At 50.7% G+C, this 18,759-nt stretch overlaps 10 protein-coding genes across 10 annotated transcripts; 5 read left to right on the plus strand and 5 right to left on the minus strand.

The window, feature by feature from the left end:
* Positions 1 to 348: 348 nt before the first annotated feature.
* BO87DRAFT_340960 (putative amino acid transporter) lies at positions 349 to 2,416 on the plus strand. The gene is made up of 7 exons (XM_025620679.1): positions 349 to 795; positions 844 to 857; positions 908 to 980; positions 1,027 to 1,358; positions 1,405 to 1,763; positions 1,813 to 2,154; positions 2,204 to 2,416. The coding sequence occupies exons 1-7, from the start codon at positions 629 to 631 to the stop codon at positions 2,285 to 2,287; spliced, it is 1,371 nt and encodes a 456-aa protein (XP_025476726.1). The 5' UTR covers positions 349 to 628; the 3' UTR covers positions 2,288 to 2,416.
* A 1,108-nt stretch (positions 2,417 to 3,524) lies between these two features.
* On the plus strand, positions 3,525 to 5,317 carry BO87DRAFT_443696 (luciferase; the record flags this gene model as incomplete). The annotated part of the gene is made up of 6 exons (XM_025628112.1): positions 3,525 to 3,630; positions 3,686 to 3,851; positions 3,895 to 4,268; positions 4,348 to 4,661; positions 4,726 to 5,136; positions 5,168 to 5,317. The coding sequence occupies 6 exons, from the start codon at positions 3,525 to 3,527 to the stop codon at positions 5,315 to 5,317; spliced, it is 1,521 nt and encodes a 506-aa protein (XP_025476727.1).
* Positions 5,318 to 5,445: 128 nt separating this feature from the next.
* Positions 5,446 to 6,693, minus strand: BO87DRAFT_315356 (aminoglycoside phosphotransferase family protein; the record flags this gene model as incomplete). The annotated part of the gene is made up of 1 exon (XM_025619692.1): positions 5,446 to 6,693. One exon carries the CDS (start codon positions 6,691 to 6,693, stop codon positions 5,446 to 5,448), a length of 1,248 nt encoding a protein of 415 aa, XP_025476728.1.
* Positions 6,694 to 7,337: 644 nt separating this feature from the next.
* On the minus strand, positions 7,338 to 10,577 carry BO87DRAFT_379149 (sulfatase domain protein). The gene is made up of 3 exons (XM_025623965.1): positions 9,946 to 10,577; positions 8,196 to 9,896; positions 7,338 to 8,149 (listed from the first exon to the last, which is right to left on the minus strand). Exons 1-3 carry the CDS (start codon positions 10,260 to 10,262, stop codon positions 7,573 to 7,575), a joined length of 2,595 nt encoding a protein of 864 aa, XP_025476729.1. The 5' UTR covers positions 10,263 to 10,577; the 3' UTR covers positions 7,338 to 7,572.
* BO87DRAFT_399682 (uncharacterized protein) lies at positions 10,367 to 11,218 on the plus strand (the record flags this gene model as incomplete). The annotated part of the gene is made up of 3 exons (XM_025625454.1): positions 10,367 to 10,652; positions 10,857 to 11,015; positions 11,133 to 11,218. 3 exons carry the CDS (start codon positions 10,367 to 10,369, stop codon positions 11,216 to 11,218), a joined length of 531 nt encoding a protein of 176 aa, XP_025476730.1.
* Positions 11,219 to 11,552: 334 nt separating this feature from the next.
* On the minus strand, positions 11,553 to 12,116 carry BO87DRAFT_136814 (uncharacterized protein). The gene is made up of 2 exons (XM_025618084.1): positions 11,836 to 12,116; positions 11,553 to 11,682 (listed from the first exon to the last, which is right to left on the minus strand). The coding sequence occupies exons 1-2, from the start codon at positions 12,017 to 12,019 to the stop codon at positions 11,585 to 11,587; spliced, it is 282 nt and encodes a 93-aa protein (XP_025476731.1). The 5' UTR covers positions 12,020 to 12,116; the 3' UTR covers positions 11,553 to 11,584.
* A 1,100-nt stretch (positions 12,117 to 13,216) lies between these two features.
* Positions 13,217 to 14,708, minus strand: BO87DRAFT_315568 (alpha-hydroxy acid oxidase; the record flags this gene model as incomplete). Its single annotated transcript, XM_025619699.1, has 8 exons — positions 13,217 to 13,292; positions 13,364 to 13,440; positions 13,492 to 13,745; positions 13,798 to 13,854; positions 13,927 to 14,094; positions 14,156 to 14,493; positions 14,544 to 14,577; positions 14,630 to 14,708. Coding segments are annotated over 8 exons (1,083 nt in total), but the record flags the coding sequence as incomplete, so codon positions are not given.
* BO87DRAFT_365265 (D-isomer specific 2-hydroxyacid dehydrogenase family protein) lies at positions 14,519 to 16,208 on the plus strand (the record flags this gene model as incomplete). Its single annotated transcript, XM_025621790.1, has 5 exons — positions 14,519 to 14,539; positions 14,605 to 15,304; positions 15,360 to 15,412; positions 15,466 to 15,553; positions 15,614 to 16,208. Exons 2-5 carry the CDS (start codon positions 14,985 to 14,987, stop codon positions 16,206 to 16,208), a joined length of 1,056 nt encoding a protein of 351 aa, XP_025476733.1. The 5' UTR covers positions 14,519 to 14,539; positions 14,605 to 14,984.
* Positions 16,209 to 16,834: 626 nt separating this feature from the next.
* BO87DRAFT_461607 (uncharacterized protein) lies at positions 16,835 to 18,204 on the minus strand (the record flags this gene model as incomplete). Its single annotated transcript, XM_025629103.1, has 4 exons — positions 18,069 to 18,204; positions 17,894 to 18,017; positions 16,919 to 17,832; positions 16,835 to 16,843 (listed from the first exon to the last, which is right to left on the minus strand). Exons 1-4 carry the CDS (start codon positions 18,198 to 18,200, stop codon positions 16,835 to 16,837), a joined length of 1,179 nt encoding a protein of 392 aa, XP_025476734.1. The 5' UTR covers positions 18,201 to 18,204.
* BO87DRAFT_136833 (uncharacterized protein) lies at positions 18,044 to 18,754 on the plus strand. The gene has a single exon (XM_025618085.1). The coding sequence runs from the start codon at positions 18,264 to 18,266 to the stop codon at positions 18,648 to 18,650; it is 387 nt and encodes a 128-aa protein (XP_025476735.1). The 5' UTR covers positions 18,044 to 18,263; the 3' UTR covers positions 18,651 to 18,754.
* The last annotated feature ends 5 nt before the right edge of the window (positions 18,755 to 18,759 follow it).

Genomic DNA, 18,759 nt, shown 5'->3' on the forward strand with positions numbered 1-18,759 from the left:
CCGCACCAATCAGCGTGCAGCGGAGACGCGGCTATCGTCGGGGCGCGGCAGGGTTGGGCGGGGCGGGAGCCTTTCTGTTACTTAATTTTAACCTCTCTTTTGCCTCATTGGTTCGCCCTGCTAAAAATACACTAAAAGAAACTGCTGGCCGGTGGGGCAGGAACACCAGGATCTTCCCTTTTTCTTTTTTTCGCTAACTAACTATGCTGCTAATAAGGAAAATTGTATGAGAAAAAGAAAAAAGCTAGATACAGATGCAATTAGCGGGTGGGCACGGCCCTCGGCCTCTCAACGGACAAGCTACGCCCGCGCTCCCCCCCGATGTAGTAACCGCGATTCAACGGTGGCAGGGTATCTACCTACCTTTCTATCTTCTGGTTCTTCCTTCCTTCTTCCTTTCCTTCTCTCATCTGGCCTTTCGTCTTCCTCCGTGTTCAACCTCGACCTTTGTGTGGCCGGCAGCTCATCCTGCAGAGGCTCAGCCAGCGGAGGACTAGATCGTCATCGACCCACCCGTGAGAATTTTTTAGTATCAGTTTCACGTTCATCGGCACTTTAGCTGCTGCTGCTACTGCTGCTGCTACTTGCGTCTATCTGCAACTAGACACAGCTCCCATTTCTAGTCACGATGCGTTTGGACGGCGTTGCCCATCCGCCCGATGCGGTTGAGCCCAAGAGTCAGCGGGAGAAGGATGAGGACGTGGAGGACCTCAAGGCGATCGATGGTGCGCCCGAGGTGGACGCCTTTGGCGATGAAGCTAATGCGGAGGTCAAGTACAAGACCTTGAAGTGGTGGTAAGTACTTCTGTCGCGCGTGGTGATAGACAAAACTAATGGCACTAGGCAATGCGGAATGTGTATGTGATCAGAACGATAACTGCGAATTGTGAGATACTAACCAGCCTAGTCATGATTGCTGAATCCGTGTCGCTCGGTGTCTTGTCTCTTCCGGCTACTATGACGGCCCTGGGTCTTGTTCCGTAAGTCAGCGCCTCAATGCTTCTGCGCTGCGACTAACCGGTGCAGCTCTCTCATTCTCATCATCGGTCTCGGTATCCTCGCCCTTTACACTGGTTATGTCATTGGTCAATTCCGTGAACGCCACCCTTACATCCACAACCTTGCCGATGCGGGAGAGATCCTCATGGGCGCTTTTGGCCGGGAGTTGTTCGGTCTGGGCCAGATCCTTTTCTCTATCTTCATCATGGGTAGCCACATTGTCACCTTCACTGTCATGATGAACACCATTACCGACCACGGTACCTGCTCCATCGTGTTCAGTATCGTCGCGTTCGTCATCTGTCTGGTTCTCTCGCTGCCCCGCACCATCAAGAACTTGACCTACATCTCCACTGCCTGTATGTTTCCGTTCCCCATCTATGCAGGACGACGCTAATGGATTAGCCTTCCTGAGTATCTTCTCTGCGGTTATGATCACCATGATCGGTGTCGGTGTGCAGTACAAGGGCGGACAGAACATCAGCATCACTACCGAGACCAACCTGTACACGGCATTCAGTGGTGTGACCCAGATCATGTTTGCTTACTGCGCCCACGTCGCCTTCTTCGGTCTGATCGCCGAGATGGAGGAACCCAAGGACTTCCCCAAGGCGCTGTGCCTGCTGCAGGGCTTCGAAATTTCTCTCTACGTCACCGCCGCCATCGTCATCTATTACTATGTGGGTAATGGAGTTGACTCGCCGGCTCTGGGATCGGCTGGTCCTGTCTTGAAGAAGGTGGCCTACGGCATGGCCATTCCTACTGTGAGTCTACCCTCTTTCGGTGTTCGAGGATTTGTTCTGATGTGTGTAGATTATTGGTGCTGGTGTGGTCAACGGACATGTTGGTCTCAAGTACATCTATGTGCGCATCTTCCGCAAGTCGGGACGTATGCACAAGAACGACTGGGTCTCCGTGGGATCCTGGGTCGGTATTGGCGTGACCTGCTGGGTGATTGCTTGGATCATCGGCGAGGGTATCCCCTCTTTCAGCAACCTGGTCAGTCTGATCAGTTCGCTGTTTGCCAGTTGGTTCAGTTTCGGTCTGCCGGGTGCCTACTGGCTGCACATGAACTACGGGCAGTGGTGGTCAAGCCCGAAGAAGTGCGCCCTGACCATCATCAACATGCTCATCTTTGCCATTGGTGGTGCTATGGTAAGTTTTCTCCCATTCATCATAATGTGAGTTTTTGCTAATTGTGTAGTGTGGTCTTGGTCTGTACGCGTCCGGCAAGGCGATCCACGACGACTCTTCCCGGTCCAGCTTTTCGTGCGCCAACAATGCATAGAGTACTTGGAAAATAATTGGATGACTAGACGACTAATGGGAGGCGATTTAATGTATATAAAAGCACAATCCATAGAATCCGTATAATTTCGTGCTGAGCACGTCAATCAATGTGCATACTGTTCACAATGCCTGCTTATTATATCCGAGAGAGCAGATATGACTCGTGCCATAGACCTGTTCGTCTATCTGCCAATGATTTGAGAACAGAGGACAAATTCCATCTAATAGTCCGATCAGACAACACCTTCAGATGAAGACAAAGTCACATGGTGGATACTGAGCTACGGCCCTCACCACACGGGAAGGTGCAACAACTTGCCCGTTACACACTGGCTATGTCTCGGGGATGCATTGATTGTTTGAGTTGTGCTAGTTAGCTCACGTTATGCAAGACCATGGTTAGTCTGATCAAATCAATCCAATTGTCGAGGGTGAGATCTGGTCTGTGGATGGAGACTGCGGCTGACGTTGCATGTGAAAATGCGGCTGAGGTGGACCGATGATCTGGTGATGATACGGACAGACAATTCATCGAATTCTAATTGAAATTCAGAGATCGCAGATTGTGCTATACAGAGAAATGGATAGTGCATGTACATCACTCCAATGAACATCGTATTTCGCCCGCTGCTGCTTGGCCCTCTATCCAAGAAAGGGAGTAGTGGTTTATTCGGCATGTTGTTAGGGTTGGTCCACACCATTGATCCTAGACCGACGATGGCAGGATAGTGAGCCTTCGCCACAGACTCAGCTCGGCTAGTCGGAGTATATTGAACGCGATCTCAAGATAAGCTGCAGATAATCAGCTGCTGTGTAAGTCTTCTTGCACTGTGATAGGATGATCTCGTATTGACGATCACTCGGCTGGGCCGGCGATAGCAAGTCATCCCAGCATCACCTCGGCCCGATCATGCCGTCGCCCCGGTGCATGCACATCACCACGCTGCCCATACTACAGAGTATGTGGCCAGGCCAATTGTGATTCCATTGTTGGAAATAATGAATTAACAACGGAGAAGTAATCCCGATCAGTAGAAAGGGAAAGGAAGCTGCTGTGAGTGCAGTCTGCCGGCTTTCATTTCCGTTGTGAAGGCAACAACAAGATGGCCCGTGAAGCTACATGATCCACTTTCTTGCATGACAGCCCCGGGCTTAATCAAATTAGTCCAATATTTATTATTCCTTCTATCCCCTACCCCAATTTCTTTCTATCTATCTTCTACTTGAACTACGCAATGGCTACCATCTCCGTATCTCCTTTCCCCGACGTGGAGATCCCCTCCACCGACCTCTGGTCGTTTCTCTTCGAGCGTTCAGATCGGCCGTATCCACACTCCCATCGTACGTTCTCCACTATCGCATCATGCCAGATATCAACAATTCTAATCCCATACAGCCCTCTTCGTCGACCCTCTCACCAACCGTAGCCTCTCCTTCCAACTAATCCGCCAACGCGCCCTCCACTTCGGCCACCACCTCCAATCCAAATGGTCCTGGCAACCGGGCGACGTGCTCGTCGTCTTCGCCCCGAATGCCATTGACCTGCCCCCCGCTGATCTGGGGTACCCTGGCCATCGGCGGTGTCGTCTGCCCGGTCAATCCCAGCTATCGCGCCGAAGAACTACGCCATCCATTGATCGATGCAGCCGCCAAAGCCATCGTCACCACCACCGCGCAAGTCTCCATCGTATACGAAGCCATTGACCGCGCCGGCCTCTCCCGCGACCGTGTCATCCTCCTCGATCAACTAGATCCACTATGGGCGACTATCAAAGACACAGACTACGTCGCACCGCATCGTCCCCCGATCCAGAACCCTGAAAAAGACCTCTCCTTCCTGGTCTACTCCTCCGGAACGACCGGTCTACCTAAGGGCGTCATGCTCTCGCACCGCAACATGGTCGCGAACATGGTGCAAAGTGCCGTTGCCGAGCAGGGCCAGCTGTCTGGAACCAAGATCGCATTCTGGGCATTTTGCCGTTCTTTCATATTTACGGTATTTCCCATCCCGCTCCCTTTTCCACTCCCGCCACTTTACTAATCTCATGGGTGTGATAGGAATCGGCTTCCTCCTCAACTACACCATCTACAGCGGCGTACCCATGTACGTCCTCCCGCGCTTCCAATTCCCCTCGTTCTGCGATACCATCCAGCGTCATCGCATCACATACGCTTATGTCGTGCCTCCTGTTATCCTGGAGCTGGTCTCCAACGCTGCCACTAAGAACTACGACCTTTCCTCCTTGCGCATGGTGGTATTTGCTGCGGCACCACTAGCTGTGAATTTGATCCACGCTGCGAAGCAGAAGTTAGGTCTTGTGGTTCGTCAGGCATACGGGATGAGCGAGTGTGCGCCTGCTATTCATTTCCAGGTACGTACCCCCTTCCTACTACCCCACAAAACAAGAGATAACTAATGAACTGAATGAATGATAGACCTGGTCCGAAGCCCACACCCACCCCGGCTCCGTCGGGCGACTCATCCCCAACATGACAGCCAAATACCACCCTATCCACGACGGAGATAATAAAGAGAAAGAACTCTGGGTGAAGGGCCCCAATGTCTTCCTCGGGTACCTGAACAACCCCACCGCGAATAAGGAATCCTTTTCCGAAGACGGATACTACAAGACTGGGGATGTGGGGTACGAGGATGATGCGGGGAACTTTTATATCACCGATCGCGTCAAGGAGTTGATTAAGTATAATGGTTTTCAGGTCGCGCCGGCGGAGTTGGAAGGGATTGTTCTGGGGCATCCGGGTGTGAAGGATGTGGGTGTTGTCGGGGTGAAGAGTGGGTTGGCGGGGAGTGAGTTGCCGAGGGCTTATGTTGTTGTCAAGGGGGATGTTGTTGGGAAGGGGGGGTGAGGGGTTGGAGAAGGAGATCGTGGAGTTCGTGGAGAAGAGGGTTATTGGGTATAAGAGGTTGAGGGGGGGTGTCGGGTTCGTGGAAAGTATTCCGAGGAATCCGTCGGGGAAGATTTTGAGGAGGGAGTTGAAGAAGTTGGAGAGGGAGGCCAAATTGTGATTTTACTTACTGTATATGTAGTATGGATGGTTGTATATGAAGTGTTTATGCATGTATAGTCAAATGTATTATTTCATGATTGAGCTGCTAGAGGTACATATGTAGTATACAGACGTCCCAATATTTACTCACACATTGAATAACCTCAATCCCTCCTCCACCACCCCCCTCCACCCCCTCACCTTCGCCTCCCTTTCCTCCCCTGTCCCCTTCACACCCACCTCCACAATAGCCCTAACATGATTCACCACCCTCTGCATCCCCTCCTGCCTCTCACTCAACTTCATCCCCTCCAACACCCACCCCTGCCCTCGACTCTTACACACCTCCTCAAACACCCCTTCCAACCGATCCCTCTCCGCCTTATCCTCCACCCCATACCGATAATTCCACAGGAACGCCCGCACCGGATTCCACCGCGGCGCCGGCACCACGCTTGCAAACTCCCAGTCCAGGATGCCGGTAATAGGACATTCGGGAGACGATGGATCGCACATGATGTTCGCGAAGTGGAGGTCTTTGTGGGCCAACACATAGGGTACATCATTCAGCTTGTCATCGAACCCAATAACTGAGATGAACTCCTCCAACCGAGGGATTAAATCCCTATGTGTCGATAGTGATGGGTGGATGCTAATAGCGTGGATATACCGCTCCACACACGCAACATTATACTCCGTGTAACTCGCATACCCATCACTCTTGAACGGATTCAGCGTTTCCAGCATTTCACCCATTCCGGCCCAATAGCTTTCCACATCCTGGGTCTGCCAATACGTCTCCTCAATAGGCGGACCACTCACTATCTCCTTCCCCTCCTCCTCCTCATCATCATCACCCCCCTGGGCTGCTAACTGCAATCCACCCACATACCCCCCCTCCCAGGGTTTACCATGCAACTCCGCCACAAACCCCGCCACCTGCTCCACCAACCTCATCTTCCTCCCCTCATCAAGACCCTCATACACCTCCGCAACAGACACGCCCGGCACCCGCTCCAACAAGGTAAATTCATACCCGAGGGGATTATCCCGACTCGCCGAGTAGGCAATCACCGCGGGAACGGGGATAGAAGTATTCCGTCGCACCCAGGTCATTACTCCCACTTCATTGAGGGTCTTTGTCCTGGGGATTTGGGTCCCCGAGATGCGCAGCACTAGGGTGATGCTCCCGTCGGAGGGGTCTGCGCGGGCGCGGATCGGAGGTGTGGCGGATGCGGCGGCGGAGGGGTCGTAGTGGATGAGGTAGATTGTGTGGAAGGCGGCGGAGACGGAGAGGGGGGTGATGGTTGTTGGTTGGGGGAGGGAGAGGGTGGTGAGGAGGGTGAGTATGCTGGTTGAGGGGAGGGGGGGTGGTAGGGTGGAGGTGGTCGTCATTGTTGGTGGTTGTTGTGTTCGTGTTGTGGATGTCGTGGTCATGGGTTAGGGTGGGAGGAGATGGTTCGCTGGGAGTATGTAGGCCATGGTGATTGAGGCTGTCATTGTGGGTTATATAGTGACAATTGTCTTGAGGATATTTTGACCATCATATTGTAGTGATGGATATTGTTGCATGACTCATGGTGAATCATGTACCATCATCCAGCTAGCTGGTAAAGGCTGCGCGAAGGATGAAGCTAGTGTGTAGAGCACACATGGTGATAGGTAGGCCGACGGTGTTCCTGGATAGCTTATCGTGTGGCGGGGCAATTGGACTGATAAGCTTCGGAGGTGATGATATCCCTGGCTGGGATGAGGTGAGGTTTGGTTCAGGGGCCGTTATCGGAAGCACGTGAGTGATCAATGCCTGAGGCAGGAATCTTGAGACACCACAGGGGCCGTGGATAGTTGATGGAGATGTATCTTGATCTGACCATCCTTAATTATGATCTATGTATTCATATGATGAATTACATTTCTATGCTACGTTTCGATTGTGGTTCAGATAACGTGGTGATCGCCAAGTCAAACCACCACTGAATAACGATCTGCAAACATCTCCATCTGGCCCTACGGTAGATCACGATCTGGGCGCCGAGGAACTAGGCTCTAAATTGGTCTTAGTAATGACATTCTAGGTAACCGCTGTCAACAGAAGACTGCAAGGTGCATAACAAAAGTTCAAGTTAATCTCGAGAAAGATAGTATGGGGTAAAGCAGCGCGCCAGTGAAATACAGCATAAACGCCAAATGCTGCAAATGTCTGATATCATCATATCATCCAAGACTATGTACAAATGTTTCACTTCAACTGATCCTCGCATAGGTCGTAACATCCTAATGTTTGGGATGATATTGGTACAAATGCCAGTTCTCCATTACCCACCACTCTGCGACATGGGCCGCATCACGCACCCAATCCACCGCATCACTGCCGTGTTCCTTTTCCAGTCTCTTGGCCAGATCAACTAGGTTGAACTCCGTCACCGGGTGCTGCTCCTCCGGATCCTGCTCAACGTTTGTGAACCGCCACTCGACGTCGTCCACCAGCGGAATCACCAGTCGGTATTCGGGATGGGCAGCGGATCGCACTGCCAGCCATGAACCACCGGTGTTCATGACGGTGAATTGCCAGTTTTGGCGGCCGTCCATTTCCGGGACGAGCTCGCGGATCATCGACTGGCCTTCATAGATGGAAAGCAGGTCCTCCGCGGTATGGGTGCTGTTGGGTCCCAGAGAGGACGATTGGATCAGCAGGTCCAGGATGGTAGGGACCACTTGCTGAGTGATAACTGGGGTGTTGACTTCAATAGATGGGAGATGAGGATGAGCAAACACCATTGGGATGTGAAAGCTGCCGATGTGGGGGTTATCGTATGGGGTGACGCCGCCGTCATTCGGAAGGGAGAGACCACTGTCTGGTTAGTATACGACACATCAAATAATGGAGCATGACTTACTGATCACCAGCCATCACGAGCAATGTCTCGTTGATAACGCCCTTCTCGGTCAGGATGTCAATGATCTCCTGCAACCAGTCGTCGATATATCCGATGGTGTTCAAGTATTTGTTGATATCCTCGTTGGAATTGGTGTTCTTGGATGACACCATCTCCTCGTATGCGTTGTCGGGCATTCCCCACGGGTGGTGCGTTGTGCCCGTCAGATGCGTCAGGAACAGCCGGCGGTGGTTGTGTTCGGCATCGTCGAGCGCATCGCGCACGTAGTCGCCCAGTACCATGTCAGGGTAGCCATAATAGTTGACCTCCTTGGACGAGGAGGCGGAATGCGTTGCATTTGCCTGTTCCAAAGACTCTTTGGTCACTACGTCATGGAATCCCAACTTCGGTGTGAGCTTGTCCTGGTTATCATAGCCCTCGGTGACGGACTGCATCCATGCCGAATGCCATGGCCAGGTGCGGTAGTCGGATTGATCAGTGGTGCGGTTGGTATCCACATCATCCTGGTGGTTGAATGCATCCAGGATATGCGGCATGCACGGCTGATAGATGTGATGGTTGTATTCGCGGTTAAAGTCGGCGACTAATGGCGTCACTCCGCACACCGTCCCGACAAGACTCTTCAGGGTGTAGGTGCCCGTGGTAAAAGCGTTGCGGGCACTGATGCCGCCATATGACCGTCGGCCGTAATCATGCTCGTTGTCGTGACCGAAACCCGCGTCAAAGCCGGTTAGGAACTCGGAAGTGCGGGTAAGATTTGCGACGAGCTTTTGAACGTCGTCGGGGATTTTCTTATCTGAATAAGTTTTGGCGATGCGGTTCCACATGAAAGCGTCCTTGCGCAGGGGAAAGACGTCGCTCCGAGTACTCTCCAACTTGATAAGAATAACATGTTTAATGTTGACGTTGCCGCTGGACAGGACCTCCTGCAAGGAGTCCAACACCGGGTTCTGCAGGTTAGGCACATGCAGCGGATCACTTTCGGGGTTATAGTGCAACCGAGGCACATCCGTCCTGGTCCAGTCTTCGAAGCCAGGCAATCCTCCCTTGGGCAGCCAGTCCCATTTGGGTACCTTGTCTAACGGTGTGCGACTCTCCAACCACTCATAGTCGCCGGGCAGCCCCCCAGCGCGGACAGGAGAGTGTCGGTGGCCACCGATGAAGGGTGCCACTGGCAAGGCTTCTGACAGGAACATGTAGGCGGGATCCCAAGGTCGAACCACGCGCAGCAAGACCAAGCTGAGGAATGGCACCCAGACGGCCAGCTTGATCAAAATCGAGTGTCCCCGTCTCGTGGCAGGTGCAACTTCACCATATGGCTCGAGAAGGTGGATCGAAGAGCCATCTTCACTCTTATCGTCGAGATAGTCATCCACGCCGATCTGCTCGTAGATCTCGGGTTCCGGCAATCTAGATCTCGGGCGGAACGCGCGAACCCGGCTCATACAACGGAACAAACATTTGAATGGCTGTCCCAGGATTGTGAGGATGCCACCAACAACGCGATGCAGTGGTGCAGACAGAAACCATGCTACAGTGAGCAGAATGCCTTCCACGATCAGGAATCCTGTCAGTCCCTGCAACAATGTGCGCATGGCAGCGGCATCGCGGTGGAAGGTTTTGGCTTGTCGCCAGTGAATTTCGGCACCGGTGACGATGTAAAAGGAGGTATTTGCGGCGGTCATTCCGGACATGATTAAACTAGGTTGGTCAGTGATTGACAGGCATTTCTGGTATGTGCGCAACCTACCTAAATGGTACAATCACCAAAGCTGATAACAATGCAACAGTGCGCCAGTGGAATTTGTGAGTGAAAAAGCGGATGAGGAGGGTGAGAATCACATCCTGGAAGAAAAAGGTCGAGCCCCAGAGGAAGAATTTAGGAGGAGGGAGAGAGTGAATGTGAGCGTAAAGATGCAACAATTTGGCGCCAAAAAAGGCGATGAAGGAGACAGTGAAGAAATATCGGCGTGTGAACTCCCATGTGTAGTCGAAGAACTCGCCAGGAGATGTACGCAGACGCTGCATGGCAGGGCCACAGCGACGGAGGGGATTGAAGAGCTTCATGGTGCAGCAGGAAAGTCACAGTATCTCAGCAGACGGACCGCATGGCACCACGGACTAAGAGCACACCCATTGAAGGGTGGAGGGACGGAGATGGCGTGACCGGGATGGGAGCCCGGAATGATGGAAAAAGGTGTCAAAGGCGAAAGAAGGGAATGAGGGGTTCTTCAAGAAGAGGGGAGGAAGAAGAGGAGGAGGAGGAGAAAGAAAAAGAGGAGAGAGATGGGGAAAGAAGAGCAGGACGCCATGATGATGGAGGCCTGAGGAGGTGGAGTCTTTCTCACAGCCAGCAATCACGGATAGAGCCGCAGTTTCAATTCACAGCCCTGCATCCAAACGGGCAATATAGCACGCTGGCCAGTCCAACGAACCTGCGAACTCTAAAGCTGGGTGGTTCACGGTGTGCCAACCTCCAAGCAGTCTAGTGACTTGTGGACTACCAGTAGTGCTCCGAGACTAGTGGTCTCTACTACACAGTACTACACAGTACTACCCAGCACTACACAGGACTAATGACCGAGGGAGAATTGAGATGGATGCCTGGCGTAGAGAAAGTTGGACCCTGAGGGCCCTGGACCCTGATGGTCCACCAGTAAGTTGGGAAGCCATTGGCTGTGCAGGCGAGAGCCGGTAAATTTAGAAGCAGCGGCGTTGCCAGACGTGCCCCGAAAGCCAATCAGCCTCGGGGCCAAGACCCGCAGACCCTGGGAAGTCAGTCTGAGACAGGGGAAATCTTAACTGCAATTATCATCGGTCGTGTGTTCCGGGGCAAATCCATCCATCCCAAACATCGTGTTCCATTAATTGCAATAGGGGTATCACTAGATTGATTTCATGTTTGAGAATAATTTTTTATCCCCCACCGATCGATAGATACAAGCAAACAGCTCTCTCGGTCTAGTTGCCACTATCACCAACGATCCGCAGGCTTGTCGTCCGCCCCCAAGAACACGTGGTGAGGACCTTCCCTTTCAGTTGGGATCAAAAGATGCATCTTTTATTTTCATCCCAAACAGGAGGCCTGATGCCCCAGAGGAGTTTAGTTTGGTCCCTCCGGGCGTGACCACATTCCTTTTTGGGGCCCCCGAGCGGGGGGTTACATCCGCTCTCGCCAATCAGTAAACAGACCGCCCGTGAATGCTCCACTGCCAAGGCTTCCAGAGAAATCTCTTGTCCGTTCATTTATTCCCTTTTGATTGTTGTTATTCACAATTCTCCCTCTGCCTCTTCCCGTTGTCTCACTTCAACCTGTCTTACATAGCCCACTTCTGCCCAATTGCCATTGCCTCCCTGTTCTCTTGGCCATTGAATAACAGTCTCCCACGTTACATCATGCATTGACGTGCCGTTATGGTTGTGTGCAACTGTAGGTTCAATTCTAAACTGCAGCAAGCAGCAAGCAGCATGTAGCACGTGTGGATTCCTTCATATGATGTTAGAATCCGCTCATTTGCATGGATACATGGGACCAGCTGCAGTCTCGCTTCCCCGCTTATCCATCGGGATTATTCTCCTCGCCCAACTCACCTGCACGAGATCTCATGCTGATGTGGGAAGCACCTCCGGGTCGTCAAACCTATTGGGGAGGAAAAAAGAGGAACAATGTCCTTGGCACACGGCAGTCCCACCGGATTTTCTCTCTTATTCCCGACTTTTTGTCTCTCTTGTTGTCTCTCTCTTAAAACCCGAAAATGAGTGTGCAGCTCACTACCAACAAACACCCTGAGTAAAATGATCATTGACCCCTCAAAGCCCTGCATGGTCTTGGCTTGGGAGAGGTGTCAAAGCGCCGTTGACAGAATTAGTCATGCTGGATTCATCCTGTATCGCAGGCAGAAAACGTGTCACCGTTTGTGTTGCCTAACGCTTTTGTTGGCGTTTCTCATTGCCTGAGTGTTACCTAATGCACTCTCAAAGATTCAACTTTATTATATGACATGTTACACTGCTAAGATATGTCGCAGAGGTACTTCCAGGGGCCTTTCACGTCTGACCTCGTTCCCCGCGGTACTCAGCCTTGCCTTGTAGACCCTGCATTGCCAAGAGTAGTGAGCATATTGTTGTACCTATCAGGCGCTGCGAGCTTATTCGAATCCTCCATCGTGCTTCTTTCCTTATTATTGACCTATTACCTCGGGTTTAATCAAGAAGGATGTGTTACGAGTTGGAATGACTGAAAGGATGTGGCTTTGATGCCATCAGTCATCCAAATATATATCCCACCCACCATCCCACCACTCCATCCTTTCGGCACATGACAAAGACTCGTAACTTCGCTACAGCTACTAGTAAGCAAACAGTAGTTTCTTTGGATTGTGAACTACTTAGTAAATATCTCGTTCAAAGTACAACTGAACTACACTCACCCTTAGTAATATGGCCTCTATCAGCCGGGCATCACAGTTCAGCCCAGCGAAGATCCCTGCGCCCCGAGGGATTTGCCAACTCAATCATCGCGGGGAGACCTTCGAAACCTCGTCGATCATGACATCACTCTCTCCATCATATCATGTCAGATTATAACTCTCACATGCTGACAATCAGTGAACCCAATGTAGCTATCTGAGGCCCCAAAATCTCACTAGCTGCAAGGAGAGAAATTCCATTGTGACTCGCAGAGGGCATTCCCGGAGGGATAGAACATTCAGATCAACCCGGGTGTGATGTTCACATATGATTTGAGATATTCTATGACAAAGTTCAGTGGGCATACAAAGGCCCCATTTACCTATTGTTCTCCTCTATCCTTGCTGGAAGCAAGTTTTACTCTAGAGTTATACGGTACTGAGTTTGCATGCTATTCTACGTTCAGCTGCAACCACACATGTGTCCACACCCTTCTGATCCCAGTAGTCTCTGATTGCATGTGTATAGCTCCGCAAATCTATATGTTCCATGGTCAAACGAAATTCTGGATTGAATACTGATGTGGGTGTCAGAATAGCGTGCCATGAACCTTAGAGCTTCGAAAGTACACCGTTCGTCTCAAGAATAGACAGATGACCCTTGTTGATATTTTTGACAGTTTTGCATCTGAGTTCTAGTCAGTATTTTTGATTTGTGGATGTCCAACAGCCACCGAAGAAATCGGCCAAGTCTCTTACCCAGCAACGCACATGGCCAGTTTGAATTCTTCTTGCAATAGCTTGACAGCAAGCTCCACGCCATTCGTTCCATTGTACTAAAAGTTCAAAGTCAGAAAAGGTCCATGGAAGCACGATAATAAACTAACCGCTAATCCCCAGATAGGAATCCTCCCCGCAAAGCAATAGTCCGCTCCTAGGGCCAGAGCTTTGAAAATATCCGTTCCTCGGCGGATACCCCCGTCAATGGCGATAGCTATTTTGCCCTTTGCGACAGGCGCACATTCGCGTAGTGCATCAAGAGTGGCTGGTACGCCGTCCAATTGTCTACCGCCGTGGTTGGAAATCAAAACACCGTTGACTCCATGCTGGATGGCTAGCGCGACATCTTCAGCAGTATAGACTAATAGATAATGTAAGCTATCCACAGAATGGGAGGCAATTCGGGAACTTACTTCCTTTTACCCAAATGTCGAGCTTAGTTACACTTCTTATCCACGCAATGGCCTCGGCTCACTCAATACCATCCTCTAAGAATATATCATTAGGGGTTTGAAGGAAGATTTGGAACATCCGTAACTTACCATATGCTAGCCCCTCGCCCGGCTCGGTCAAGTTACTCATGTCAGAGCCAGGGGCAAGATTGGGATATCCCATGCCTTTTGGAATTCCGAAAGAGTTTCTGTACTCGTTCAGACGCCGTCCGAGCATTGGCGCATCCACTGTTAACATGACTGCCCTGTACCCAGAATCTGGAGACATAAGAAGACTTAGCGCCGACAATGAGAAGAGACACAAAGTGCTGGGTCTCACTTTCTGCGCGCTCAAGTAGCTGCCTCGTGATATTCCGATCCTTCAATATAATGAATTGTATCATGTATGGGTTTCCTGCCCCTTCTGCTATGACATCCTCTAACGAGCAGGTTGCATGTGAGGACAACGCCATGCATATATTCGCCTCAGCAGCAACCTTGGAAGTTCCGACCTCACCATCCGGGTGGGCGATCTTGTGGGAGGCCGCGGGAGAAAATCCAAAAGGGAAAGAAACTTTGGTATTGCAGATCGTTGTGGAGGTGTCCAGGTTAGAGACATCGCGAAGGACGCGTGGACGAATCTTATAACGATTGAAGGCATCTTCGTTGTCTTTCACGCTAGGTTTGTGTTAGTAAGATATGATATGAGATGGATTTATTCAACGTACGTGATGAGATCCATTGCGCCTTCATTGAAGAATTCTGCTAAGTGGTCAGCGGATGCCGCAGTATACAGACTAGTGAAAGTAGCTACCTTTGAATACTCTTGGAAGTTTCTCCGATGCCTTTGCCTGCAAGTCGGCAATGGAGAAGATCTCCGAGTCTAGCTTTTCCCTCGATTTGCCATATTTTCGTGCGCGTAACTTGATGATATGATCGATGAACAGCGACAGTGGTCCATTGCCCCGTGTTTATATTCACCTAATACTTCAATTGATAGTGGTTCAGTATCGCAACTGATAGGAACTCTTGACTCGGTTCTGATGGCACCGTGACACGGCTTCGGGCCCTTGACTCGGTCTCCGCAGAGCCGAGTCATTACCGGAATCTTAAGTAGATGTTGACCTGCACTCATAGAACGTGGTATCAACATCAGGCCCCTTAAGGAAATGACATATTCGGACCTTCTACTCTTCATCCAGCCCTTTGCGCCTCCGGACCAATGGCTCCAGAGAGTGCGACAAACTAACCCGGCAATGCGGGTGGAGTACCATAATGTGGAGATGTACGCGAAAGAACTACCACCCATCTCCAAGGAAACATGGGCAGAGGCTACAATACTCTTCACCTGGCAACTATTTCCTCCCAAGGAATGGGTGTCAAAGCTGCAGTATATTCAGCTGTTAAGTGCCGGATGCAATCAGCTATTAGGCATGCCACTTTTTGAAGACACAGATATTGCATTTTGCACATCCAATGGCAATCATCCGTGAGTAAAATACCTACTTGCGTCAGTGAGCTTCGCCAACTAATCCTTATTCAAGGCCCCAAATCGCGGAGTGGGTTTTCTCGACATACTTAGCCTTTCAGCATCATAGTGAGCATGAACAAAATTGCTTTATAATGATAACCGACACTAACTATTGGAAGTTCCGGAATATCTCGAGAACCAAAGAGCCTGCAAGTGGGTAGATCCACCTACTGATGAGGATACAGAGGATGCGGTCGGCCTTAGAATGTGAGTGTAGCGCTATTATTCGCCCTTCTGTTTCATACCAGTGCTAACAAAACCTTGAAGTGGGATTCTAGGATACGGCTGCATTGGCCGACAATGTGCCCGAGTCGCCAAAGCATTCGGCATGGACGTCTACGCGTATACATTGCACAGCCGGGATACCCCTGAGTCTCGCAGATCTGAAGACTATACTGAACCAGGACTGGGCGACCCCGAAGGCGAATTTCCATCCGCATGGTTTGCAGGAAAAGAGCAACTGAATGAATTTCTTGCGTCGGATCTCGATCTACTGGTCATCACACTGCCGCTCACAAATCAAACCCGGGGAATGATTTCGCGTGAGCAGTTTGACATCCTTAGCAAGAAGAAGGCCTATGTTAGTATTGTTGGAAGGAGACCCTGTGTCAATACGGAGGACTTGATGGTTGCACTGGATGAAGGCAAAATCAGGGGTGCTGCTTTGGATGTGACGGAACCAGAGCCTTTGCCTGCTGATCATAAGCTCTGGGGGTATAAGAACGTCATTATCACGCCTCATTGTAGTGGGAACTCGAATCATTATTATGAGCGTGTGTTGAAGATCTTTGCGTATAACTTGGAGCGGCGGGCACAGGGCAAGCCGCTAGTCAATCATGTCAACAGGGCTTTGGGTTATTAGAGCGTAATAAGCGCTATGCAGATATGAGCAATGATTCGTGTTCATGATTAAACCTTTTTTTTTTTTTTTTTTTTTTTAATCTCTCCATCGCTAGTTCTTTGGGTCCTCTGGAGCAAGTCCGCGTAGCTTTGCTATGATAAAAGATGGCAAGAGATACAATGTCAGAGTAGATTGGATGGGATGCAGTTTTGGTAAGTCAATTTGGGTAGGGATATTTCGAGTGTGAGCATAAGCGTTTCACCCACCTTCAAGGTCTAAGTATAGTGCTGAGTTCCGTATGCACAAATGCACAGACAGATGGAAAAGAGGGGTGTGGCCAATCAGGACTGGGCCGAGTCATATCAGTTTGAAGTGGGATGCTGTTGACTCGGCCCTGTCGGCCAAGAAATTCCGCTTATCACAGTTCCGAGCAGGAATGCAACTAAAGAGACCGGTCGCACATTCACAGCGAATCATGTTTCAGAGAGCTCGCAGAATTACCGAAACGTCGTAGGGCATAGAAGTGACTGAAATGGTATGGCAGCATAATATCCTTAACTATCCTTTAATTGTTGTCTTGGCAGGTGCACACAAGTCAGATGTTGCGTAGCCAAATGGATGTAGTATATATGTTTATTCACTATATGTTACGGCAGCTACTATGTTCCATGAGATCGATGGTGGTAATGGTGATGATGGAAATGATGGTGGAAGTGATGGTGGTGATGAACCTCTTGCGCCTGGGTAGGATATGACCGTGACAAGGCATCCCTTGAACTTGAAGAGGTCCGCTGAGCAGACATGAGCACTTGTCGAACGGCTGCTTCCACCATGGCATTCTGATCGGGCTCTTCACTTTGTGAAAACGAGTCTAAGGCGAGCCGAATTTTGTCCGCACTGAAGGTGTGAAGGTCATTGGTAGGCGATGTTTCTTGACCACTGATATTGGTGTTGTTTGACACAAGCCGGTCGCGGTCTGCAGCCCGACCCTCGGGGCTCGAGATCGAGGGGAAATCCCCTGATATTGTATTCATCTCGGCGTTCTCATTCGATGATAGATGTCCGGTGTGTGTTCTCGCCTGGTTGCTCTCAGGGGCTTGGTTCTGCATGAGAGGATGCGCGAATATGTCTGAGTCATGTTGAAGTGACATGTAGCCTTCATCTGGGTAACGCATGGACAGAATAGCTGCATCGCTCAGGTCGAATGGTGAGGATAATAATATGTTTTCCGACAATCCGGTGGCCATATCTATCGCATCCAGATGAACATCGGGGCTTTCACCATCTTCCTGCGAGCCGTTGTCTATGGAACTGGCGTTTCCACTGCTAGAGCCTGGATAACTTGAGCCAGAGCTGGAGGATGGTGATAGTTCCGTGGAATCGTCCTGGCCTTGGCAGGATTGATTGGGCATGGTTGTGATTTCTTTGCATAGCCTTCTCCATCGATTTCGGCAAGTCAAAGGAGGACGACCCGGTAGTCCCGATGATATTGTAGCCCATCGATGCCCCAGTTCCTTTACCTTAGTCGTCAGATAGTGGTCCTCCTCTTGCGACCAACTTCTGAGGCGGTTTTTCACAGAGGGGTCTAGAATATCGGTATATCGCTTCGCACATTGATCATCCTTTCGGCCCTTGATGAGAAGTGCTTCTCAGCTATTACTCAGCAAGATGCATTCAAAAGAAGACTAATCAATGCGACAGCGTACCAATCTCCTTCCAAGCAGGTCCTAGTCGCCGATGAGCGGCGAGGAGAATCTCGTCTTCCTCTTTGGTCCAGCGACCTTTGCGCAGTTTTGGGTCTAGGGAATGGAACCAACGCTTTCGACAATCCTGGTGTTGTTGTCAGTATGAAACCCGCAAACTGTCTCCGGAAGGACGGACCTTGTTTGTCCGCCCTGGTAGGTTCTTGGAGATCTCAGTCCATTTACTGTCTCTACCACGCTTATCTCCCAACTGCTCAACAAGGGCAATGGGCTTTTCGTCTTCTTCGGTTGACCATACGCGACGTGGCATGGTGATGGTAGGAACGGCGTCCAGGAACTCCGGGATACAGGATGAAGATGCGGATAAGTGGTGATGACTCGGCCCCAACCCTTTCCCCGCATCATCCTCTTTCCGATGTTGCCAATGTTCTTATCTGATGTGGCCACCACCTTGCCTCTCTCGTCGCATAGCGTGAATCATTGGATGGGGACCGGTCGATACGCAGAGAAAATTCTCGATAGCAAACATTCCCATTGGATTGGTACCCAAGAAGAGAAGGAGTTCCCGCGGATGCGCATGCTGGCAGCAGCTGGCGAACATGCTCGGAATCGGCCATTCCGACTCCGCCTTGTCGCGAGTTATTGTAGAACACACTGCACATCACGCTCTACCATGAAACTAGTGCAGTGCGTACAGGTAGAATCTCTGTGCAAGCATAAGGACGTGGGAGATTTAATGACAGTCTGTCACTGGGTATAAGGACCGGACCGCTGCACTCGGCTCAGCCCACCGTGTGGAGATGCATGCTCAGCGTTCAAATCACCTGGTATTCAGTGACTCTGTCCTGCTCGCTGACTCGGCCCCACGA

The sequence above is a fragment of the Aspergillus neoniger genome (genome assembly GCF_003184625.1).
Source record: "Aspergillus neoniger CBS 115656 unplaced genomic scaffold BO87scaffold_30, whole genome shotgun sequence".
Classification (NCBI taxonomy): Eukaryota; Fungi; Ascomycota; class Eurotiomycetes; order Eurotiales; family Aspergillaceae; genus Aspergillus; species Aspergillus neoniger.

Coding starts and splice junctions, on each gene's coding strand:
- BO87DRAFT_379149 (XM_025623965.1), bottom strand. CDS start 10,262: ATGAAGCTCTTCAATCCCCTCCGTCGCTGTGGCCCTGCCATGCAGCGT. Junction 9,897..9,945: donor TTGGTGATTGTACCATTTAG/GTAGGTTGCGCA, acceptor TGACCAACCTAG/TTTAATCATGTCCGGAATGA. Junction 8,150..8,195: donor CTCGTGATGGCTGGTGATCA/GTAAGTCATGCT, acceptor CTAACCAGACAG/TGGTCTCTCCCTTCCGAATG.
- BO87DRAFT_340960 (XM_025620679.1), top strand. CDS start 629: ATGCGTTTGGACGGCGTTGCCCATCCGCCCGATGCGGTTGAGCCCAAG. Junction 981..1,026: donor ACGGCCCTGGGTCTTGTTCC/GTAAGTCAGCGC, acceptor TAACCGGTGCAG/CTCTCTCATTCTCATCATCG. Junction 1,764..1,812: donor ACGGCATGGCCATTCCTACT/GTGAGTCTACCC, acceptor TGATGTGTGTAG/ATTATTGGTGCTGGTGTGGT.
- BO87DRAFT_136814 (XM_025618084.1), bottom strand. CDS start 12,019: ATGCAGGGCTTTGAGGGGTCAATGATCATTTTACTCAGGGTGTTTGTT. Junction 11,683..11,835: donor TCTTTTTTCCTCCCCAATAG/GTTTGACGACCC, acceptor CATCATATGAAG/GAATCCACACGTGCTACATG.
- BO87DRAFT_136833 (XM_025618085.1), top strand. CDS start 18,264: ATGACTCGGCCCCAACCCTTTCCCCGCATCATCCTCTTTCCGATGTTG.